Source organism: Salvelinus fontinalis, chromosome 15 (assembly GCF_029448725.1).
Source record: "Salvelinus fontinalis isolate EN_2023a chromosome 15, ASM2944872v1, whole genome shotgun sequence".
NCBI classification, from domain to species: domain Eukaryota; kingdom Metazoa; phylum Chordata; class Actinopteri; order Salmoniformes; family Salmonidae; genus Salvelinus; species Salvelinus fontinalis.
In genome coordinates this window covers 14209533-14228652 of record NC_074679.1, presented here as the reverse complement: position 1 = coordinate 14228652, position 19120 = coordinate 14209533, and the positions used below count along the sequence as shown (strand labels likewise).

General features: G+C 42.6%; 1 protein-coding gene across 3 annotated transcripts; it reads left to right on the top strand.

Annotated features, from left to right (window-relative positions):
* The first annotated feature begins 1862 nt into the window (after nucleotides 1-1862).
* LOC129811453 (Krueppel-like factor 11) lies at nucleotides 1863-17069 on the top strand. 3 transcript variants are annotated; one of them, XM_055862761.1, is made up of 5 exons: nucleotides 8326-10031; nucleotides 10722-10785; nucleotides 10973-11233; nucleotides 15175-16102; nucleotides 16306-17069. In XM_055862761.1, the coding sequence occupies exons 3-5, from the start codon at nucleotides 10982-10984 to the stop codon at nucleotides 16602-16604; spliced, it is 1479 nt and encodes a 492-aa protein (XP_055718736.1). In that variant the 5' UTR covers nucleotides 8326-10031; nucleotides 10722-10785; nucleotides 10973-10981; the 3' UTR covers nucleotides 16605-17069. The 3 variants fall into 3 exon arrangements, with proteins under 3 accessions (XP_055718737.1, XP_055718736.1, XP_055718735.1); XM_055862762.1 differs by lacking the exons at nucleotides 8326-10031; nucleotides 10722-10785 and adding an exon at nucleotides 1863-1995; XM_055862760.1 differs by lacking the exon at nucleotides 10722-10785 and having other exon boundaries at nucleotides 8328-10031.
* The last annotated feature ends 2051 nt before the right edge of the window (nucleotides 17070-19120 follow it).

The following is a 19120-nucleotide window of genomic DNA, read 5'->3' as shown; positions in this document are numbered from 1 at the left end:
TTTACCCCAGAGACTCTTTCGTCTCACCTGTTGGCGCTTACAGGTTTGTTTTGAGCCACTATTTCCATGGCAAGTCATTATTTGCTAAAAAAAACACACATTCAGGTTCAGTTTGAACAATACCGTATGTACAGTATATGAGTTATTAATGCTTACATCCTGTGTAACCCTGTCAGTCATTTTATTAATATCTTGAGTTTGTGTTTTAATTTCAGCTCTTGGGAACATATCTCCGAAGAGCCAATGAAGTTGAGCAATGTCTTTTCCAAAACGTGTGTTTGTTTTGCTACCAGGGGTTTGTAACCCTGGACTGCTCTACTGTGGGAATACCAAGTGAAAGAATGACTGTCTGATTTTTCTTTGTTTGGTCAAGACAGTGAGACCTCAAATGCAGGTCAACACCTCTATTTTCATCAGTGATGGTTCTGTTTTAGTCTGCGTGTTTGTGCAAGATTGATCGGGATATTTATAGGGAGTCCATTGAAGTAGACATCCCGTATCAGTTATATAATGCTGTTCAGTCTATCCTAATGTGTGGACTCATTTTGAGGACTATTGATTCTGTGACAGGTCTTCATTAATGATTGGATGGTTCTTAGGCGTTTGTTCAGAGCTCTCAAAATAGCATCATAGTAGGAGTGTCACGTTCTGACCTTAGTTCCTTTTTTATGTCTTTATTTTAGTTTGGTCAGGGCGTGAGTTGGGGTGGGCATTCTATGTTGTTTTTCTATGTTTTGTTCTGTATGTTATATTTCTATGTGTTTGGCCTAGTATGGTTCTCAATCAGAGGCAGATGTAAGTCGTTGTCTCTGATTGGGAGCCATTTTTAGGTAGCCTGTTTTTCATTGTGTTTTGTGGGTGATTGTTTCCGTTTCAGTGTTTGCACCATTCGGGACTGTACAAGGAGAACATTCTCGATCACAAGTCATGATTAACAACACTCGTTGAAATACTTCTGGGTCACTAATAAAGTAATCTGGAAAGAATGGTATTATTGCTAGAGATGCAAGGTGCTCTCTTTATTTCTCCCGAGCCTATACAGTATACAATTATGCAATAAGGTCCGAGGGGATGAGGTATGTGGCCAATATTCCACGACTAAGGGCTGTTCTTAAGCACGACGCAACACGGAATGCCTGGATACAGCCCTTAGCCATGGTATATTGGCAATATACCACAAACACCTGAGGAGCCTTATTGCTATTATAAACTGGTTAGCAACGTAATTAGAGCAGTACAAATATATGTTTTGTCATACCCGTGTTATGTAGTCTGATATTACCCTGGCTATCAGCCATTTTGTATATTGTTTGCAAACTCTGCCCCACCTTCCCTGAATGACGGGTCACCACTGACTGTACCCATACTTCGAGATATAGATCAGCCCCCCGCATTTCAACAAGTCCTTATGATTCAGCATGGTCTTGATAGATTGCATGAGTGAGTATCTCACCCCACTTATGAGACCCCACTTATGAGTACCATGAAATGTTTCCCACATATGTATAATGATTATTTTGTTGCTGGTCATTTGACCTACACAAAAAAACACTTACACAGAATCTTCAAACAAACCTCATTTGAGATACATTCCAAACCTGTTTGTCATGGGAAAGCCCCAGCTTTCCCCACTCACTGTTTGCATGTTTCCTTGAGAGTATTTTGGTATTTTTCATTAGTTCATTTTTGATACAGTTCCAAAATGTTTTGCAGTTCAGCAGTCACGTTTTTAAGTTTTGGGACTTACAAGAAGCAAAGTGTCACCCGGCCACATCATCACATGATTAATTTTGCGTCATCATGATCATGTGGCCGGTGACACTTTGCTTCTTGAGGCTGTGTCTGAACCTCTGAGGCTTACATGGCCCTCCGCCTGACCCATATTCCCAAGAATCTCTGAGCCTATCACATAGACCCGTGTGTCCATACACAACACAGTGAGTTGGCAGTGAGGGCAGTGCTTCATTTGAAAACCGGGCGGTGCCGTGATAAAAGGTGAGTGTGAGAATTTTGCCTTTTATAAATGCATTTCATGCAATTCTACATCATTTTACATAACTGGAGACTTTGGCAGAATCTTTTATAATTTATGAACAAGTCTTATAAATTGATATATTCTTTCTACAGCTTATTAGCGTACGCCTAATATGTTCCCCCTGTTGATGATGCTCATTATACATTGAGGTTGAACCAAAGATTACAGGTAACAAATATGAAATGAAATACGAAACAACTATGTGAAATTGAATTAAACAATAATGTGTATAATGTATAATATTCAATTAAGTTTCTATATGATAACAATAGCGTAATATATTTAATATGCCATAAACTATTGTTTTTTTAGCAGTTTCACTAATTCATTTTAATTAACTTAATCATTATGACAAACCCCTCACCATTGTCATTGGTTGCACTAATTGCACTGTTTGTCTACATAACGTGGTTCAAGTATTCATGACTTTACCCTGAGGAAGGCACAGTGATGCTGAAATGTTGGTAAATACCCATTAAATTGCTGGCAGTTTATATACGGAGTATGCGACTTTCTTTATTTTGATAATTTATAGTTTATTCGCCGTTAGCCAGCACCTCCACACAAACAATTTTTTTCTGGGTGAGCGCCAGCTCATGTTTTTTAATCTAGAATATTTTATAATACCACACAAATTATCGAAATGACAGGATCATTTGACATTGACAAACTGAGAATCTGAAATCAATAAAAACGACCTTATCTTCAATCCATCAATGGGCTAGGTGTATGGAGACACATATTGTAGTCATATTGTAGTCTAGTCTTTCGTTTATTCACTTTGTTATTTTGTTCTAGTGTTCAGTTTAATAAAATCATGAACACTTACCACGCTGCGCTTTGGTCCGATTCTTCCTCATCAGACGACGACAACCGTTACACTTTCTCAGGCTATTCTGAATTATTTAATTTATTTCTGAACAGACAGCAGTAACTCTATAACTTTGGCAAATGTATTTAAATTTATCAGGGGTGCTGCAACGCTAGAGAGATGAGAGTTACAGGCTCGTGTCTATCAGAGTAGAGAGATGAGAGTTACAGACTCGTGTCTATCAGAGTAGAGAGATCATAAAAGAAGAAAATTCATGCCACGAGAGGTACTGGATCCGGTCAAATAGGTTCCTGAACAAAACAGTCAAAATTTGAGAGGTGCTGGATCCTGTTCCGGTCCGGCTCAAATGACGCACTGAGTGGAGGCATTATTGGACTTAAGTGAAAGTGCACTTGGCCAAAGAGGGAACTTCACAGAGTGGGATCTGGAAAAGGCCTCCATGTAAATTTGCTTAGTGGTCACAGTTGAACTATAACATGGATAGATTATTAGAGTGCACAATTAGATTCCCTTTGCTGCATAGCACCCATCTTTTCCAGTTGTTATTGAGATTGTAGGACCATAAGTAGAGTACAGTGCATTCAGAAAGTATTCAGACCCCTTGTTACAGCCTTATTCTAAAATTGATTCAAATGGATTCAAAATAAACAACTGAAATATCACATTTACATTCAGTATTCAGACCCTTTACTCAGTACTTTGTTGAAGCACCGTTGGCAGCGATTACAGCCTCGAGTCTTCTTGGGTATGACGCTACAAGCTTGGCACACCTGTATTTGGGGAGTTTCTCCCATTCTTCTCTGCAGATCCTCTCAAGCTCTGTCAGATTGGATGGGGAGCGTCGCTGCACAGCTATTTTCAAGTCTCTCCAGAGATGTTCGATCGGGTTGAAGTCCAGGCTCTGGCTGGGTCACTTAAGGACATTCAGAGACATTTCTCCCGAAGCCACACCTGTGTTGTCTTGTCTGTGTGCTTAGGGTCGTTGTCCTGTTGGAATGTGAACCCTTGCCCCAGTCTGATGTCCTGAGAGCTCTGGAGCAAGTTTTCATCAAGGATCTCTCTGTACTTTGCTCCGTTCATCAACGCTGGAGCTTTTTCAGAGTGACCATCGGGTTCTTGGTCACCTCCCTGACCAAGGCCCTTCTCCCCCGATTGCTCAGTTTGGCCGAGCACCCAGCTCTAGGAAGAGTCTTGTTGGTTCCAAACTTCTTCCATTTAAGAATGATGGAGGCCGCTGTGTTCTTAGGGACCTTCAATTCTGCAGAAATGTTTTGGTACCCTTCTCCAGATCTGTGCCTCGACACAATCATGTCTCGGAGCTCTACGGACAATTCCTTCGACCTCATGGCTTGGTTTTTGCCCTGACTTGCACTGTCAACTGTGGGACCTTATATAGACAGGTGTGTGCCTTTCCAAATCATGTCCAATCAATTGAATTTACCACAGGTGGACTCAATCAAGTTGTAGAAACATCTCGAGGAGGATCAATGGAAACAGGATGCACCTGAGCATAATTTTGAGTCTCATAGCAAAGGGTCTGAATACTTATGTAAAAAGAATATATATATATATATATATTTTATACATTTGCAATAAATTCAAAAAATCTTTTTTGGCTTTGTCATTATGGGTTATTGCGTGTAGATTGATGAGGGAAATGTTTTATTTAATACATTTTAGAATAAGGCTGTAATGTAACAAAATGTGGGAAAAGTCAAGGGGTCTGAATACTTTCCGAAGGCACCGTAGATAACAACATCTCTTCAACCTTTCACTGACGGTTCAGTTACTTTTTTGCAACTGCAGATAAAGCTTGAGTGTTTATAGGGAGACATAAGCAGCACAGATGGATGGTAGACACTACTATCTTGTTGTATTGATCCTGGTGCCAGAATCCCCTATCTTCAAAGACCACAAACAATAAAACAGACACTGATCCCAATACCTTGCCCAAACACAAATTACTCCAATTCTCTCGAATTTCAGAGGTAAGCATCAGACAAACCACACATGCCCAGAACGTCTCAATGGAGCTCCACTAGGGAACCGCCAAGCCTTCAAACCTGCCTTGCCGCCCGCAGTTACCTAGACAACAGCCGGCAAATTTAGCAGCTAATGTGTTCATGTGTCATAGTAACAGATTGGTTTTGGCATACAATACACACCAATCCTGAGTGAGTCCTGTTAGGAATTGCACTGCTATGTCTTTGGGGGGGGTGTTTTCAGATGATTGATAGACAGTACTCCCACAAAAGGAAAATGGCCGACTTGAACAGATAGCCTAGTATGGAATATGGTTCACCTGAAAACGGAGATTGCTGCTTAACCAGCATTTCACATTTAAATCTGATGAGAACTGCTTATTAGCATTTGTTTGCTTAATAATTTGCTGTCAATTGTGCTTATTTTGATGAATTTTGATTAATCTTGATCTTATATTAATCAATCAATGTACGATGTATAGTCAATTTAGAGGGACAAAGAAGCTTGGAGTCAAATCGGTCAGTCTTGATAAGGGTAACACTTAACAACAACAATACACACACACAAAGAGGCATAGCACAAGCCAAAACCTTTTTCCGAAACAGATAGGCTAACACACTGATTGACATCAAAATAGAGCATAGGCTAACAACTTGTCAGCAATGTAAAAGGAAGTAGTACAAGTAATCCCCTACCTATGCCAGGCATGGCATGGCATGGCACAGTGGCTGTGCCCCACAGGGCAGGTTGAATGCTGCATGCCAACAGGCACAGTGACAGGTCATAGGACCATTGGGACATGTGCCACTCGGTGACACGGTAGGTAGACGGTCTCCCTTGCTGTTGTCCTTTCACCCAGATGCCAACCCCCCTGTGGCTTCAATGACCGACTGTCAGCGCGAAATGTCATCTCTCCGAGGTATTTTAGGCAGGCCCTCCTCGGAACCTCATGGTCCCATGCCCAGTGAAGCTTCCACTAGGGGATGGGTTCAGCATTCCTCAGACACACAAACAAACACACACTAGGGCATGGGTTCAACGTTTCTCGTGGCTGCCTGTCTGAATTGACAGAGCAGAAGACAGGTGAAGACAGGTGTGTATGTAGACCACAGGAGGTTGGTGGAACCTTAATTGGGGAGGACGGGCTCGTGGTAATGCCTGGAGTGGAATAGGTGGAATGATATAAAATACATCAAACACATGGTTAGATGCCATTCCATACGCTCCATTCCAGCCATTATTATGAGCCGCACTCCCCTCCACTGATGTAGATTCAGGTGCTGCTGCCGTATGTTTCCTGGAGACCATAATGAAGTTCTGGAACCCAGAGTCATACTCAGAGTTCTCACCATTTAACTAGACGTTGATAACATCTGAACAGGACATAATTTTAGAGGAACACACATTTAGTTTACTATGAACAAGTATTTCCTTTTTTATAGTACACAGCAATTAGTCATAATAAGGACTTTGCATTTATGGTCATAATTTATTTGGATAGTCCCATATAGATCATCTCCAGATGGTCATACCATCAAAAAACAATTATTTATTAACCAACTTTAGGGTATTGGTTCAAATTAGAACTCAATGCAATACATGTCATTGGTGTCTGTGGGATCAAATTTGCCCAATAGTAGTTTGTTATAATGCTGTCATGCACAATGTTGATACCCTGATCAATCATTTTTGAGGCCCCTTGTCTGTTTGTTCAGTTGAGGCATTTAATCATTATCCTCATGTTACTGCCAAAACAAAATTCCTGTCCATTGTGCCATCACACCAGCTGATTATATCAAACCCTCTCTTGACAAATCCAAACAGGTTTGTTATCATTAATACACTATTTGGTGTATAGTCAGCACAAGTTTGCAATAACGCATGGCAGCAACCTGGTCCCAGAGCATTTGGTATTACTCTGTATGTAAATTTGGAAAACTCCTTTAGTATGATATGTTACGTTTCGTATGGTATGTATTAATTTGTGGCTGTCCATCATCCATTCCGTATGATATGTTACAAATTCCATTTCGTATGATATGTTCCCGAGTTAGCAAAACGTACAATATGTTACACTATGTTACAAGATTTTGCAAAACATATGATATGTTACAAATTCCAATTTGTTGTGGCTAACATTAGCTAGCTGGCTAATACTAATGTTAGCTAGCTGGCTAACGTTAGGGCTAGGGGTTAGGGTTAAGGTTAAGGTTAGTGTTAAGGTTAGAAGTTAGGTTAAAGGGTTAATGTTAGGGTTAGGGGAAGGGTTAGCTAAAAGGGTTAAGGTTAGGGTTAGGCTTAGAGGAAGGGTTAGCTAACATGCTAAGTAGTTGCAAAGTAGCGAAAAAGTAGTAAGTATTTGAAAAGTTGCTAATTAGCTAAAATGCTAAACTTGTCCGTGTTGAGATTAGAATACGTAACCATTGGGTTGCTACACCCTGACTAACCACCTCCTTTTGTGTTGGACTTAAGTAACATTCTGTCTTAATGTAATCATGCCAAACATAACATATCATACGAATTTGAGTGTCCTGGATTTTCATGTACTATGTTACGTCTAGTCTATGAGACCAGGCTGATATCTGAGACACACCTGTCCGAAGTGTCCGCATATCAGGGCTTGGGGGTGGGAGTGAGTGATGGCCTCTGGGGTGGTATATCTAACTCTCACAGGGCGACTGCCCTCAACTCCCCCTTTCTGTGTCCCCTCATGGAAGTTTCTGAGAGGAGGAGTTATCAGGCAAGGGGAGGTGTGAGCCTAGATTTGACCAGCGTTAACCTTTCCTCCAGTTTTCTTGTTGGCCGAGTTCATACGGTTCTACCCCACTTATATCACAAACAGTTTCTGTTACTGCTGCAGCCTCTATCTCTAGCCCTGCTCCTCCCTTTGCACCTCTCACTGCTTATGCTGTGCTGCTGGCACTGGGTTGCATTGTACAACCAAGTCCTACTCAGCCCTGCTGCCTGAGGTCATTCTTATGTGACTCGAAGTGGGGCACGGCCTCCCGGGTCGCTCCTGACATACCGGGGTTTATGGGTGCGAAAACTGGTTGATTGAACTACAGAGAGAATGAAGATGACCGGTTTCATTTGAATCTTTTCAAAGGTTCAGAGAATGGGGAATGTAGAAAACATTTAAACAGTCTTTAAAAAAAATGTGTTAAGTGTGTGTCAGTTATCTCAGATTGCAATATAATTACATAGGCTACTGCAGTTGCAGAGTTTTTGATGTACACTATAGTTTCTTCCATCATGTAAACAATTTTGATGATGCAACGTTTCGTAGATGTAGGTCAGCACTCATTTGAATTTGTGACATGCAATTCTGAGAAACCATACATGTAGAGGCACAGGAGGCTGCTGAGGGGAGGATGGCTCACAATAATGGTTAGAATGGAGTGAATGAAATGGTATCAAATACATGGAAACCGAGTGTTCGATGTGTTCGATACCTTTCCATTTATTCCATTCCAGCTATTAAGCCCGTCCTCCCCATTTAAGGTGCCACCAGCCGCCTGTAATGTAGAGATATGTACAATAACTGCAACAACAAAATAATATTTGGATATTTAATACCGTTTCGATATTACATTAAATGTGATGCCCATGGTTAAAACACAGCTATGCTCTTGGTGCAATGAAATGTTGAGTCCAGAGCTACAGTAAGCATTCTCTGAAGCCATATGATGCATTGCCTTTGTTATAAGTTCATGACATATTAAATGATGTATTAGGCCTATACAACATCCTGTGATTTTGACATGATATATCCTACATACCGGTACTCTGCTTTTCCGTACCATAACAATGGGGGCCGGGGCAAAATGTTGGGCTCTATGGACAAAAGCAGAGAGGCTAGGTTGTTCACAAGCTCCACCCTAGAATTCCTTTAAAGATGTTTTTTACAAGCCCATATAAACCATATGGGGTTGAGAGAGGTGGGTCTAAAAACAATCTTTAACTCAAATATGACCCAACAATGTTTATATTACTGTGGGGTGTTGAATATTCAATGTGATTTTGGATTTAGTTGAATGTTTGTTATATATTTTTATGCTTTAGGCAACCTGAGGCCTCTGAAGTTCACAATGGTCTCATGCAGTATTTGAAAACAGAAGTGTCAAAATAAATCTAACATGTGCCAAACATGTATTAGCTACATAGTAATATATCTACTAGAGGTAGCAATAAGTAGAGACGTTTTGTAACAGATATAATATGAATGTTACTAAGGTATGATACAATGTTCATTTTACGCCTGCTTTGTTAGGTTAAATACGATGTGACAATGGTGTAGCTTGAAATGCACATCATTAAGGTGGTAAAATAGAGCAAGACGTTTTACTGAATTTGAAAAGCAAGACATTGTGATTTTAATAGCTGACAAACTACTCTAACTGACAAAAAACGAGAGCATTCATCGGCCAACTCTAAAAGCTTTTAGATATCCTGTAAAAAATAATAAACATAAAAGTATGTCAAAACATATGGGGAAAACTCAGGAGTCCCCTCATTCAGCACTAGTTCTGCGTTCAAAACATCTGGGAACTCGGAAAAATACGAGGTTAAATCATGACGTCAGTGATATTCAGGTCGGAAATTCGGAGCTCTAGAAAGAGTCCCGAGCTGGAATTCTGAAATTCTGACCGTTCAAATCGATTAATCTCAGTCGAAGCTAGTTTTTTTCCGAGTTCCCAGTTGTTTTAAACGCATTGAAGTCAGAGATCTCCGAGTTCCGAGCTCCCAGTTGTAATGAACGCGGCATAAGACCTTTCACCTAGTTTTCAGACTTGCAGTTCATCGGGTTCTTTCTGACACCGATGACCCCTTTGCACGCCCACCAACAGCCACGCACCCTATTTCCTCCAATCGTCCGGCCACCATGCACTGATCACGCGTCGTCTCACCTGCTATTGGCTAAGGTCTCACACACATTTGTTTTTCATTGGTGGCATGTTGCCACCCGCCTGTGTGTTGTGAATTTTGTTTTCCTTTTTTTATCCTGATGTTTTACACAGCTGAGAGAGGACGTAGTGAAAACGAATTGAACAGCCAGTCTCTACTGATCGGGCGGAGCGGCACCGCTTCTTTTGTTCCATATCCGGTTGACGCTAAACTTAATTCAAATATACCTAAACAATGCCGTCACAAAAATGTTCAGAAATTGAAGTCTCATATGGGGTAAGAATATATATATTTTTTTATGAATATTATTATTTAAAGTCAACATGCGTGTTATTTCATATGACTTACGTTCAGCATTCGAATAATGGGTCAATAGGATACTGTATTTGTTTGTCACTAGTTTATTAGTTTCACTTTTGACTTTTTACGTTACAATATTATTCAGTTGGTAATTGAGTCATGTTAGTTCAAAATTATTGAGAAAAAAGATTAATTGAGACTTATTTACATTTATACCATCCAATCATATTATCCAATGAATAAGCAATGATTTACTGTTGGTCCAATATCTTTAATTCAACAGTGCCCAGTTGACAGAATTGTGCAATAATGTAGCATTTGTTTTATTGACCGGTGTTAATGTTACCCAACGTCACCCTATGATAACCAGGTAGCCCAGTAGAGTGGTATTGTTTTGCCTAGGCGGGCTACTCTTTCACTATGTGAAACTGGTCACATTATTTGATGTTGGGAGTGGCCATACGATCACTGATGGTGTCATTGTGGACAAAGCACTTCCTGATGCAGCGTTCACACTGGGTAACATCCCCTGTGCATGCGGGTTTCGGTCTCACGTGGCTAGTGGTAGGGATACATCACTAGTTGGTGTATATTTGGCAACGGGAGGTTACTTGGCTCGTAGCCTTAGGGCAGATGGGATGTAATCTCAAAATCCTTCTCCTTCAGCACTCTAACGGCCACACTGTGACAACCTCGCAGCAACTGGCACTTGACATTAAGCTAATGACTGGTAAGAATAGAAACATTTCAGATAATTATTTGAGGTCATTTGGATGCTTCCCTTGGTATACAAATGAATACATCTAACTGTATGGTTTTGATTGGGTCTCACTTCCCAGTTATCGTTGTGATTTGTCCCTATGGTGACTCACCAGTCTTCTATTATATCATCATCAGAAAAACGTTCTTTCCTCCAGGTGAATGGGATGGTGATGGACTATTGTGGCTCCTATCTGAAGAGGAAGAGGCACTACAGTGAGCAGTCGTCCCCAGGCTGCAGTCTGGAGTACACAGACCTGGAGGCTGCAGAGGCTCTGGTCTGCATGAGCTCTTGGGGCCAACACCGCCCCAACCCCTGCAAACCCAGACCCCTTACCCCCGCCTCAGACTCCTGTGACTCCCTCTTGCCTCCGGACCCACCGGAGCCCCCCAAGGACTTTGTCTCGCTCTCCTCCCTGGTAAGAGTGTATTCTCTATGGACAACCATAAACACCACACATCCCTAAACAACCATCACACATAAACATCTGTGAGTCCTAGCTTTGACTTACTGTGTAAACCAGCGTTGAGACAGTGTCTTTATCTCAGGTTGGTGTGTTTGCTAAAAACTTTGCATGGCTTATAGGGGTTGGAGGGGTTAGGGAGGTTGCTGCACAGGTATCAGGAATGAGATAATGCCTGATAGGCGGTTTCAACTTCACCCAGTGCTCATCTCTCTCAGCTGCTGGTTGTAAAAATCATTGTTTTACAGCCACCCAGCTCGAACTAGTCATTAGTGTAGTGTGCCTACTGTGGTCACGTATCTCTCCTAACAGCAACATTAAACCTCCAATTTGAAACAGAACACACCCAACCTAGGACTTCTGTACTAGAACACCCCGGTGGCTGTACTAGAACACCCCGGTGGCTGTACTAGAACACCCCGGTGGCTGTACTAGAACACCCCGGTGGCTGTACTAGAACACCCCGGTGGCTGTACTAGAACACCCCGGTGGCTGTACTAGAACACCCCGGTGGCTGTACTAGAACACCCCAGAAGTTCTTTGTTCTACTTATTTATTTCACCTTTTATTTAACCAGGTAGGCCAGTTGAGAACAAGTTCTCATTTACAACTGCGACCTGGCCAAGATAAAGCAAAGCAGTACGACACAAACAACACAGAGTTACACATGGAATAAACAAACATACAGTCAATAACACGATAGAAAATGTGTATACAGTGTGTGCAAATGAAGTAAGGAGGTAAGGCAATAAATAGGCCATAGTGGTGAAGTAATTACAATTTAGCAATTAACACTGGAGTGATAGATGTGCAGATGAGGATGTGCAAGTAGAAATACTGGTGTGCGAAAGAGTAGAAAAAACAAATCTGGAGATGAGGTAGGTAGTTGGTTGGATGGGCTATTTACAGATGGACTGTGTACAGCTGCAGCGATCGGTAAGCTGCTCTGACAGCAGATGCTTGAAGTTAGTGAGGGAGATATATCTCCAACTTCAGTGATTTTCTTTTTTGCAACTCATTCCAGTCATTGGCAGCAGAGAACTGTAAGGAAAGGCGGCCAAAGGAGGTGTTGGCTTTGGGAGTGACCAGTGAAATATACAGTTGAATTCGGAAGTTTACATACACTTAGGTTGAAGTCATTAAAACTTGTTTTTCAACCACTCCACTAATTTCTTGTTAACATACTATAGTTTTGGCAAGTCAGTTAGGACATCTACTTTGTGCATGACACAAGTAATGTTTCCAACTGTTTACAGACAGATTATTTCAATTATAATGTACTGTATAACAATTCCAGTGGGTCAGAAGTTTACATATGCTAAATTGACTGTGCCTTTAAACTGCTTGGAAAATTCCAGAAAATGATGTCATGGCTTTAGAAGCTTCTGTTAGGCTAATTGACATCATTTGAGTCAATTGGAGGTGTACCTGTGGATGTATTTCAAGGCCTACCTTCAAACTCAGTGCCTCATTGCTTGACATCATGGGAAAATCAAAAGAATTCAGCCAAGACCTCCACAAGTCTGGTTCATCCTTGGGAGCAATTTCTAAACGCCTGAAGGTACCATGTTCATCTGTCCAAACAATAGTACGCAAGTATAAACACCATGGGACCACGCAGCCGTCATACCGCTCAGGAAGGAGACACGTTCCGTCTCCTAGAGATGAACGTACTTTGGTGCGAAAAGTGCAAATCAATCCCAGAACAACATCAAAGGATGATGGTCTGATGAAACAAAAATAGGACTGCTTGGCCATAATGACCATCGTTATGTTTGGAGGAAAAGGGGGAGGCTTGCAAGTCGAAGAACACCATCCCAACCGTGAAGTACGGGGGTGGCAGCATCATGTTGTGCTGCAGGAGGGACTGGTGCACTTCACAAAATAAATGGCATCATGAAAGGGGAAATAATGTGGATATATTGAAGCAACATCTCAAGACATCAGTCAGGAAGTTAAAGCTTGGTCGCAAATGGGTCTTCCAAATGAACGAAGACATCAAGCATACTTCCAAAGTTGTGGCAAAATGGCTTAAGGACAACAAAGTCAAGGTATTGAAGTGGCCATCACAAAGCCCTGACCTCAATCCTATAGTTTATAGGGGTTCACGTTTTTAAAATAAAGTGGTGATCCTAACTGACTTAAGACAGGGAATTTTTACTAGGATTAAATGTCAGGAATTGTGAAAAACTGAGTTTAAATGTATTTGGCTAAGGTGTATGTAAACTTCCGACTCATCTTTACCTGCTGGAGCGCGTGCTATGGGTGGGTGTTGCTATGGAGACCAGTGGGCTTAGATAATGCAGCGCTTTACCTAGCCACGACTTATAGATGACCTGGAGCCGGTGGGTTTGGCGACGAATATGTAGCGAGGACCAGCCAACGAGAGCATACAGGTTGCAGTGGTGGGTAGTATATGGGGCTTTGGCGACAAAACAGATGGCACTGTGATAAGACTGCATCTAATATGCTGAGTAGAGTGTTGGAGGCTATTTTGTAAATGACATCGCCGAAGTCAAGGATTGGTAGGAAGGTCAGTTTTATGAGGGTATGTTTGGCAGCATGAGTGAAGGAGGCTTTGTTGTGAAATAGGAAGCCGATTCTAGGTTTAATTTTGGATTGGAGATGCTTAATATTAGTCTGGAAGGAGAGTTTACAGTCTAACCAGACTCCTAGGTATTTATAGTTGTCCACATATTCTAAGTCAGAACCGTCCAGAGTAGTGATGCTTGGCGGGCAGGCGGGTGCGGGCAGCGATCAGTTGAAGAGCATGCATTTAGTTTTACTAGCATTTAAAAGCAGTTGGGCCACGGAAGGAGTGTTGTATGATATTGAAGCTCGTTTGGAGGTTTGTTCACACAGTGTCCAAAGAAGGGCCAGATGTATACAGAATGGTGTTGTCTGCGTAGAGGTGGATCAAAGAAAGAGCAACATCATTGATATATACAGAGAAAAGAGTCGGCCTGAGAATTTAACCCTGTGGCACCCCCATAGAGACTGCCAGAGGTCCGGACAACAGGCCCTCCAATTTGACACACTGAACTCTCTGAGAAGTAGTTGGTGAACCAGGCGAGGCAGTCATTAGAGTACGTTGATTGACGGAGTCGAAAGCCTTGGCCAGGTCGATGAAGACGGCTGCACAGTACTGTTTTTTTATCGATGGGCATTATGATATGGTTTAGGACCTTGAGTGTGGCTGAGGTGCACCCGTGACCAGCTCGGAAGCCAGTTTGCATAGCGGAGAAGGTACTGTGGGATTCGAGATGGACGGTGATCTGTTTGTTCACTTGGCTTTCGAAGACTTTAGAAAGGCAGGGCAGGATGGATATAGGTCTGTAACAGTTTGGATCTCGAGTGTCTCCCCCTTCGAAAAGGGGGATGACCGTGGCCTCTTTCCAATCTTTAGGAATCTCAGATGATACGAAAGAGAGGTTGAACAGACTAGTAATAGGGGTTGCGAAATGGCAGCGGATAATTTTCGGAAGAGGGTCCAAATGGTCTAGCCCAGCTGATTTGTAGGGATCCAGATTCTGCAGCTCTTTCAGGACATCAGCTGTCTGGATTTGGGTGACGGAGAAGTGGGGGGGCTTGGGCCAGTTGCTGTGGGGGGTGCAGAGCTGTTGGCTGGGATTGGGGTAGTCAGGTGGAAAGCGTGGCCAGCCGTAGAGAAATGCTTATTTAAATTCTAGATTATCGTAGATATATCGGTGGTGACAGTGTTTCCTAGCCTCAGTGCAGTGGGCAGCTGGGGGGAGGTGCTCTTATTCTCCATGGACTTTAGTGTCCCAAAACTTTTTGGAATTAGTGCTGCAGGATGCAAATTTCTGTTTGAAAAAGCTTCTTAGTATGGTGCACATACACTCATTCTGTCTTGCCTTTTTCTCTGTGGTTTCCAGTGTATGACACCTCCTCACAGCCCAAGCTTTGCTGAAACCTCCACCAGCGCTGCCATCCACACAAGCACCTCTCCTCTGAGCCGGCCCAGCTCCAGCCTTTCTGTAAGGGTCTGTGGGGTCCCACGTCCGCCCATGGCCTCCATTGCTGAGTCCCCAACCACTGGAAAGACTCCACCACCGGCACCCTGCCGAGCCATGGTAACCAGCGTTATCCGCCACACCGCAGACACACAGCCCTGCGAGCAAATTCCAGCACCCCCCACCGAGCAACAGAGGATCTCAGAGCTGGTGGTCCATCAACAGCACACAGTAAAGACTGAACAGAGCAGCAAACCTCCCTTCACACCCAACCTCGCCCTCATCTCTTCCTGTAGGGAACAGCCAGTCAAGACTGAGAAGGAAGAGCCAAAGGCTATCCACTGTAAGGAGAGCCCGTCCCCTCCTCCTGCTAACGCCCAATCACAAAACAGCCTGCCCACACGCCTCTCCCCGCCCCATACCTCCATTCCTCCAATCATCTGCCAGATGTTCCCGGTGAGCAGCCAATCAGGGATGATCTCAGCGTTCATCCAGGGCCCGATGCAGACATCCAGGACCCCCACATCCATCCTGCCCCAGTCTGGCCCTCTAGGGGCCCTCCAGCAGCCCTTCCTCATGGGCCAGGCTATGCCCCAGGGCACGGTGATGCTGGTTCTCCCCCAGTCCCACATGTCTCAGGCACCCCACTGCTCCCCACAGACTGTCATGACCCTGGGCCACACCAAGCTGCTACCTCTGGCCCCCGCCCCGGTTTACGTGCCTGCCGGACCCTGCAGCGCCACCAAGATGGACTTCTCCCGCCGGAGGAACTATGTGTGCAACTTCCCCGGCTGCAGGAAGACTTACTTCAAGAGCTCCCACCTCAAGGCACACCTCCGAACACACACAGGTAAGAGTTCACAGTGCTTCTCATGGATGAGTGGAAGTGAGAAAGAACTTGACATTTATAGGATAACATGTTAGGATCTTGATTGTGTATCACGATTTAAGATTATAAGGTAATTTATTTGCCTCCAAGCGTGTTGGGGTTTGTTGGTGTGAGTGAGTAAGTGACTTGCTCATTTACTCACTCTCTTTCTCATTTTCTCTCAGGTGAGAAGCCCTTCAGTTGCAGTTGGGAGGGCTGCGACAAGAAGTTTGCGCGCTCCGACGAGCTCTCGCGTCACCGGCGGACCCACACGGGCGAGAAGAAGTTTGTGTGTCCCGTGTGCGAACGACGCTTTATGCGCAGCGACCACCTGACCAAACATGCCCGCCGTCACATGACCACCAAGAAGACCCCCTCCTGGCAGGCCGAGGTGCGCAGCCCCAACAAAAAGTCCTCTCCCAAGCCGCTGCCGTCAAACCCTGCCTCCCTCTCCCTCAGTATGCTGGTACCTGCCTTAAACTAGACTCTGCCCAACACTACCCACTAGTGACTTCTTACCCAAAACCCCCAAACCATGATATGGATAGGGGGGCAGCCAAGCACACAAGGCTGCCATTTAACTCATAGAGAATGTCTGAAGACACATTTTTTCTTCTACTGCTCATTTGTACATTTTGGTTTTGCAAAAGGAATTGTTTTTTTTAACTTTTCAGATATTTTACACAATTGTATGTATGCACTCTTTTGCCAAAGCCTTTGTAATGAAGTTTGTCTTATACATTTCACCTGTCTTCTTTGTATGTATATTTGTACATAATATCTATGTGAATGTATTGTGTTGTATCGTATTTCAAACTACATTTGTTAATTTGGGAAAATGACTTAATTGTGTAAAACAATCTACGTGGATAGTAATCTATACTGTGATAATTATTTACTGACTTTTCATATTATTTAATACACATTTGTAATAAAGACATATTATTAACTGGTGTGTTTTTAGCAAATCTCCCTTTGACCTAAGATAGTCCTTTAAAAAAAATCAGAACAGCCCTCTAGTTAGTCAGCATTCCTTTCCAGTCACTCCCCCAGTTATATGGTAGAGGAATAGAGTGGTGTCTTGCCACATCCTATGTGAGTCAGTCAGCTGAAACACTTCCTGTTCAATATGCTGACCGATCACTGCTCTGGACTGGACCACATCCTGTTGGTTTAGTGGAGTGTGCAGGCCAAATAACTTTTTGTCCCATTCAGCAGCTCTAATCCAAACTATGCTATGAGGCAGCGGGACGTATAGGCACGCATATCCTTGCCTCTGTACTTATAAGCCTGGCCGACTGGTTTATGTCCTGTGATACAGGTAAGAAACATCACAAGTATTGTTATGAAGTAGTATTACATTATTACTCGTCAATTGATAACTGTCTCTGGATTGCTTTAATAATACAGATTATTAAGTAAGCCTAGTAAAGGTGTAACCAGTAGTCATCCTTGTAGGTTCGAAATTCAGTATTACATAAACACATCCATCAAGTAACTATTTTGTCTGGCCATTACATAGGTTCTATAGCCACAAAGTCATAGTTATGGCTAAACCCCGCCTATTTTCAGAATGTATCTTCTTAAAATGTGATTCTAACCCTAACCACACTGATAACCGTATGCCTAACCTTAAATTAACATCAAAAAACGTATTTTAATCACAAATGTTGACTTTGTGACTGTGGTAACTAGTGGAAACCCTCTTACCGCCACTGCGGTTCCATACCCGGTAACAACCGTCCTCCAATCAGATTGTGAGAAAACTGAACTGTCGGGAGGTGCGACCAATAGACTGGGTCCCTGAATACCCGCCCCTTAGCCCTACGGATCGACTTACACAATACTGCCTCTATGGGTTGAAGGGGTTCATAGTATCTCATACTTTCTCTGACAGTGACACCTTGTGGACATAAGAAACATTATCTGACTTCACAAGTGCCACCTTGTGGACAAAAGCTGCACTGTAACTTATTTTCATAGTTAGATGATGCTGATCTAAATCTCCTGTAGTTTTTGTAGACTACAGTTTTTCCTGGAATTTCATGAAAACAGGAAAAGCAGAGGTTTGCGTAGGTAGCCTACTGCGCAAGGGAATAGCTGGAAAGAGAGAGGCTGGAGTTGTGTAGCCGAGTAAGCGAAATAATAAGCTAGATATTAGGATCCTCATTAACTAAATATTGGGGCTATAAATATATTCACCTGTCAAAGGGAAAGAAAAAAAATATGATGAAATGTCCGATCTGTGCGTTCCTCCAGGCTGAGCTCTGTAGCAGTCGGTCACGCAAAGCTCCGCTATTGATTAGGCCTACATTATAAGAAAATAACAATTCTACATAGGCTACAACAACACAGTACAATGAGGAATGCAGTATTGTTATCAAGTGAATATACAATTATTGTCTATAGCTGTAAACTGTAGGGATGTAGGCTAATTAGAAATATATATTTTTGGGATCCCCATTAACTGGGGTGATTGCAGCAGCTACTCTTCCTGGGGTACAAACAATACACGATACATGACATAATACGGAACATTAATAGACAAGAACAGCTTAAGGACAGAACTACATACCTTTTAAACGTCACTCATTTGGTGGGGTTAAGTGTGTGTGTCAGTGCTGTGTGTAAATGTACTATGTAAAATATTTGGAATATTCAACACATTATGCTTCTTCTAAAAACAAGAAGTGATGCAGTCAGTCTCTCCTTTACTTTTAGCCAAAATAGACCGGCATGCATAGTACAGATTGATATTAGCCCTCTGATTATAATGAAGAAAGAGCAAGACCGCTCAAACGTACCGTTTTGAATGCTTCATGTCCAAATAACTGCATAAAATCAAATTAAATTTGTCACATGCGCCGAATACAACTGGTGTAGACTTAACCTTGATTATGAGCCATTCCCAACGTTGCAGTTTTTAAAATAATAATTACAATAAAATGGTAACATACACAAGAATGGAGCTATATACAAGGAGTAGCATACAGCCTAGGC

Excerpts from the sequence above, each read along its gene's own strand:
- LOC129811453 (XM_055862760.1), top strand. The coding sequence starts at position 9,990 with ATGCCGTCACAAAAATGTTCAGAAATTGAAGTCTCATATGGG. Across the intron at positions 10,032-10,972 it reads AAATTGAAGTCTCATATGGG|GTGAATGGGATGGTGATGGA; the intron begins GTAAGAATATAT and ends TCTTTCCTCCAG. Across the intron at positions 11,234-15,174 it reads TTGTCTCGCTCTCCTCCCTG|TGTATGACACCTCCTCACAG; the intron begins GTAAGAGTGTAT and ends TGTGGTTTCCAG.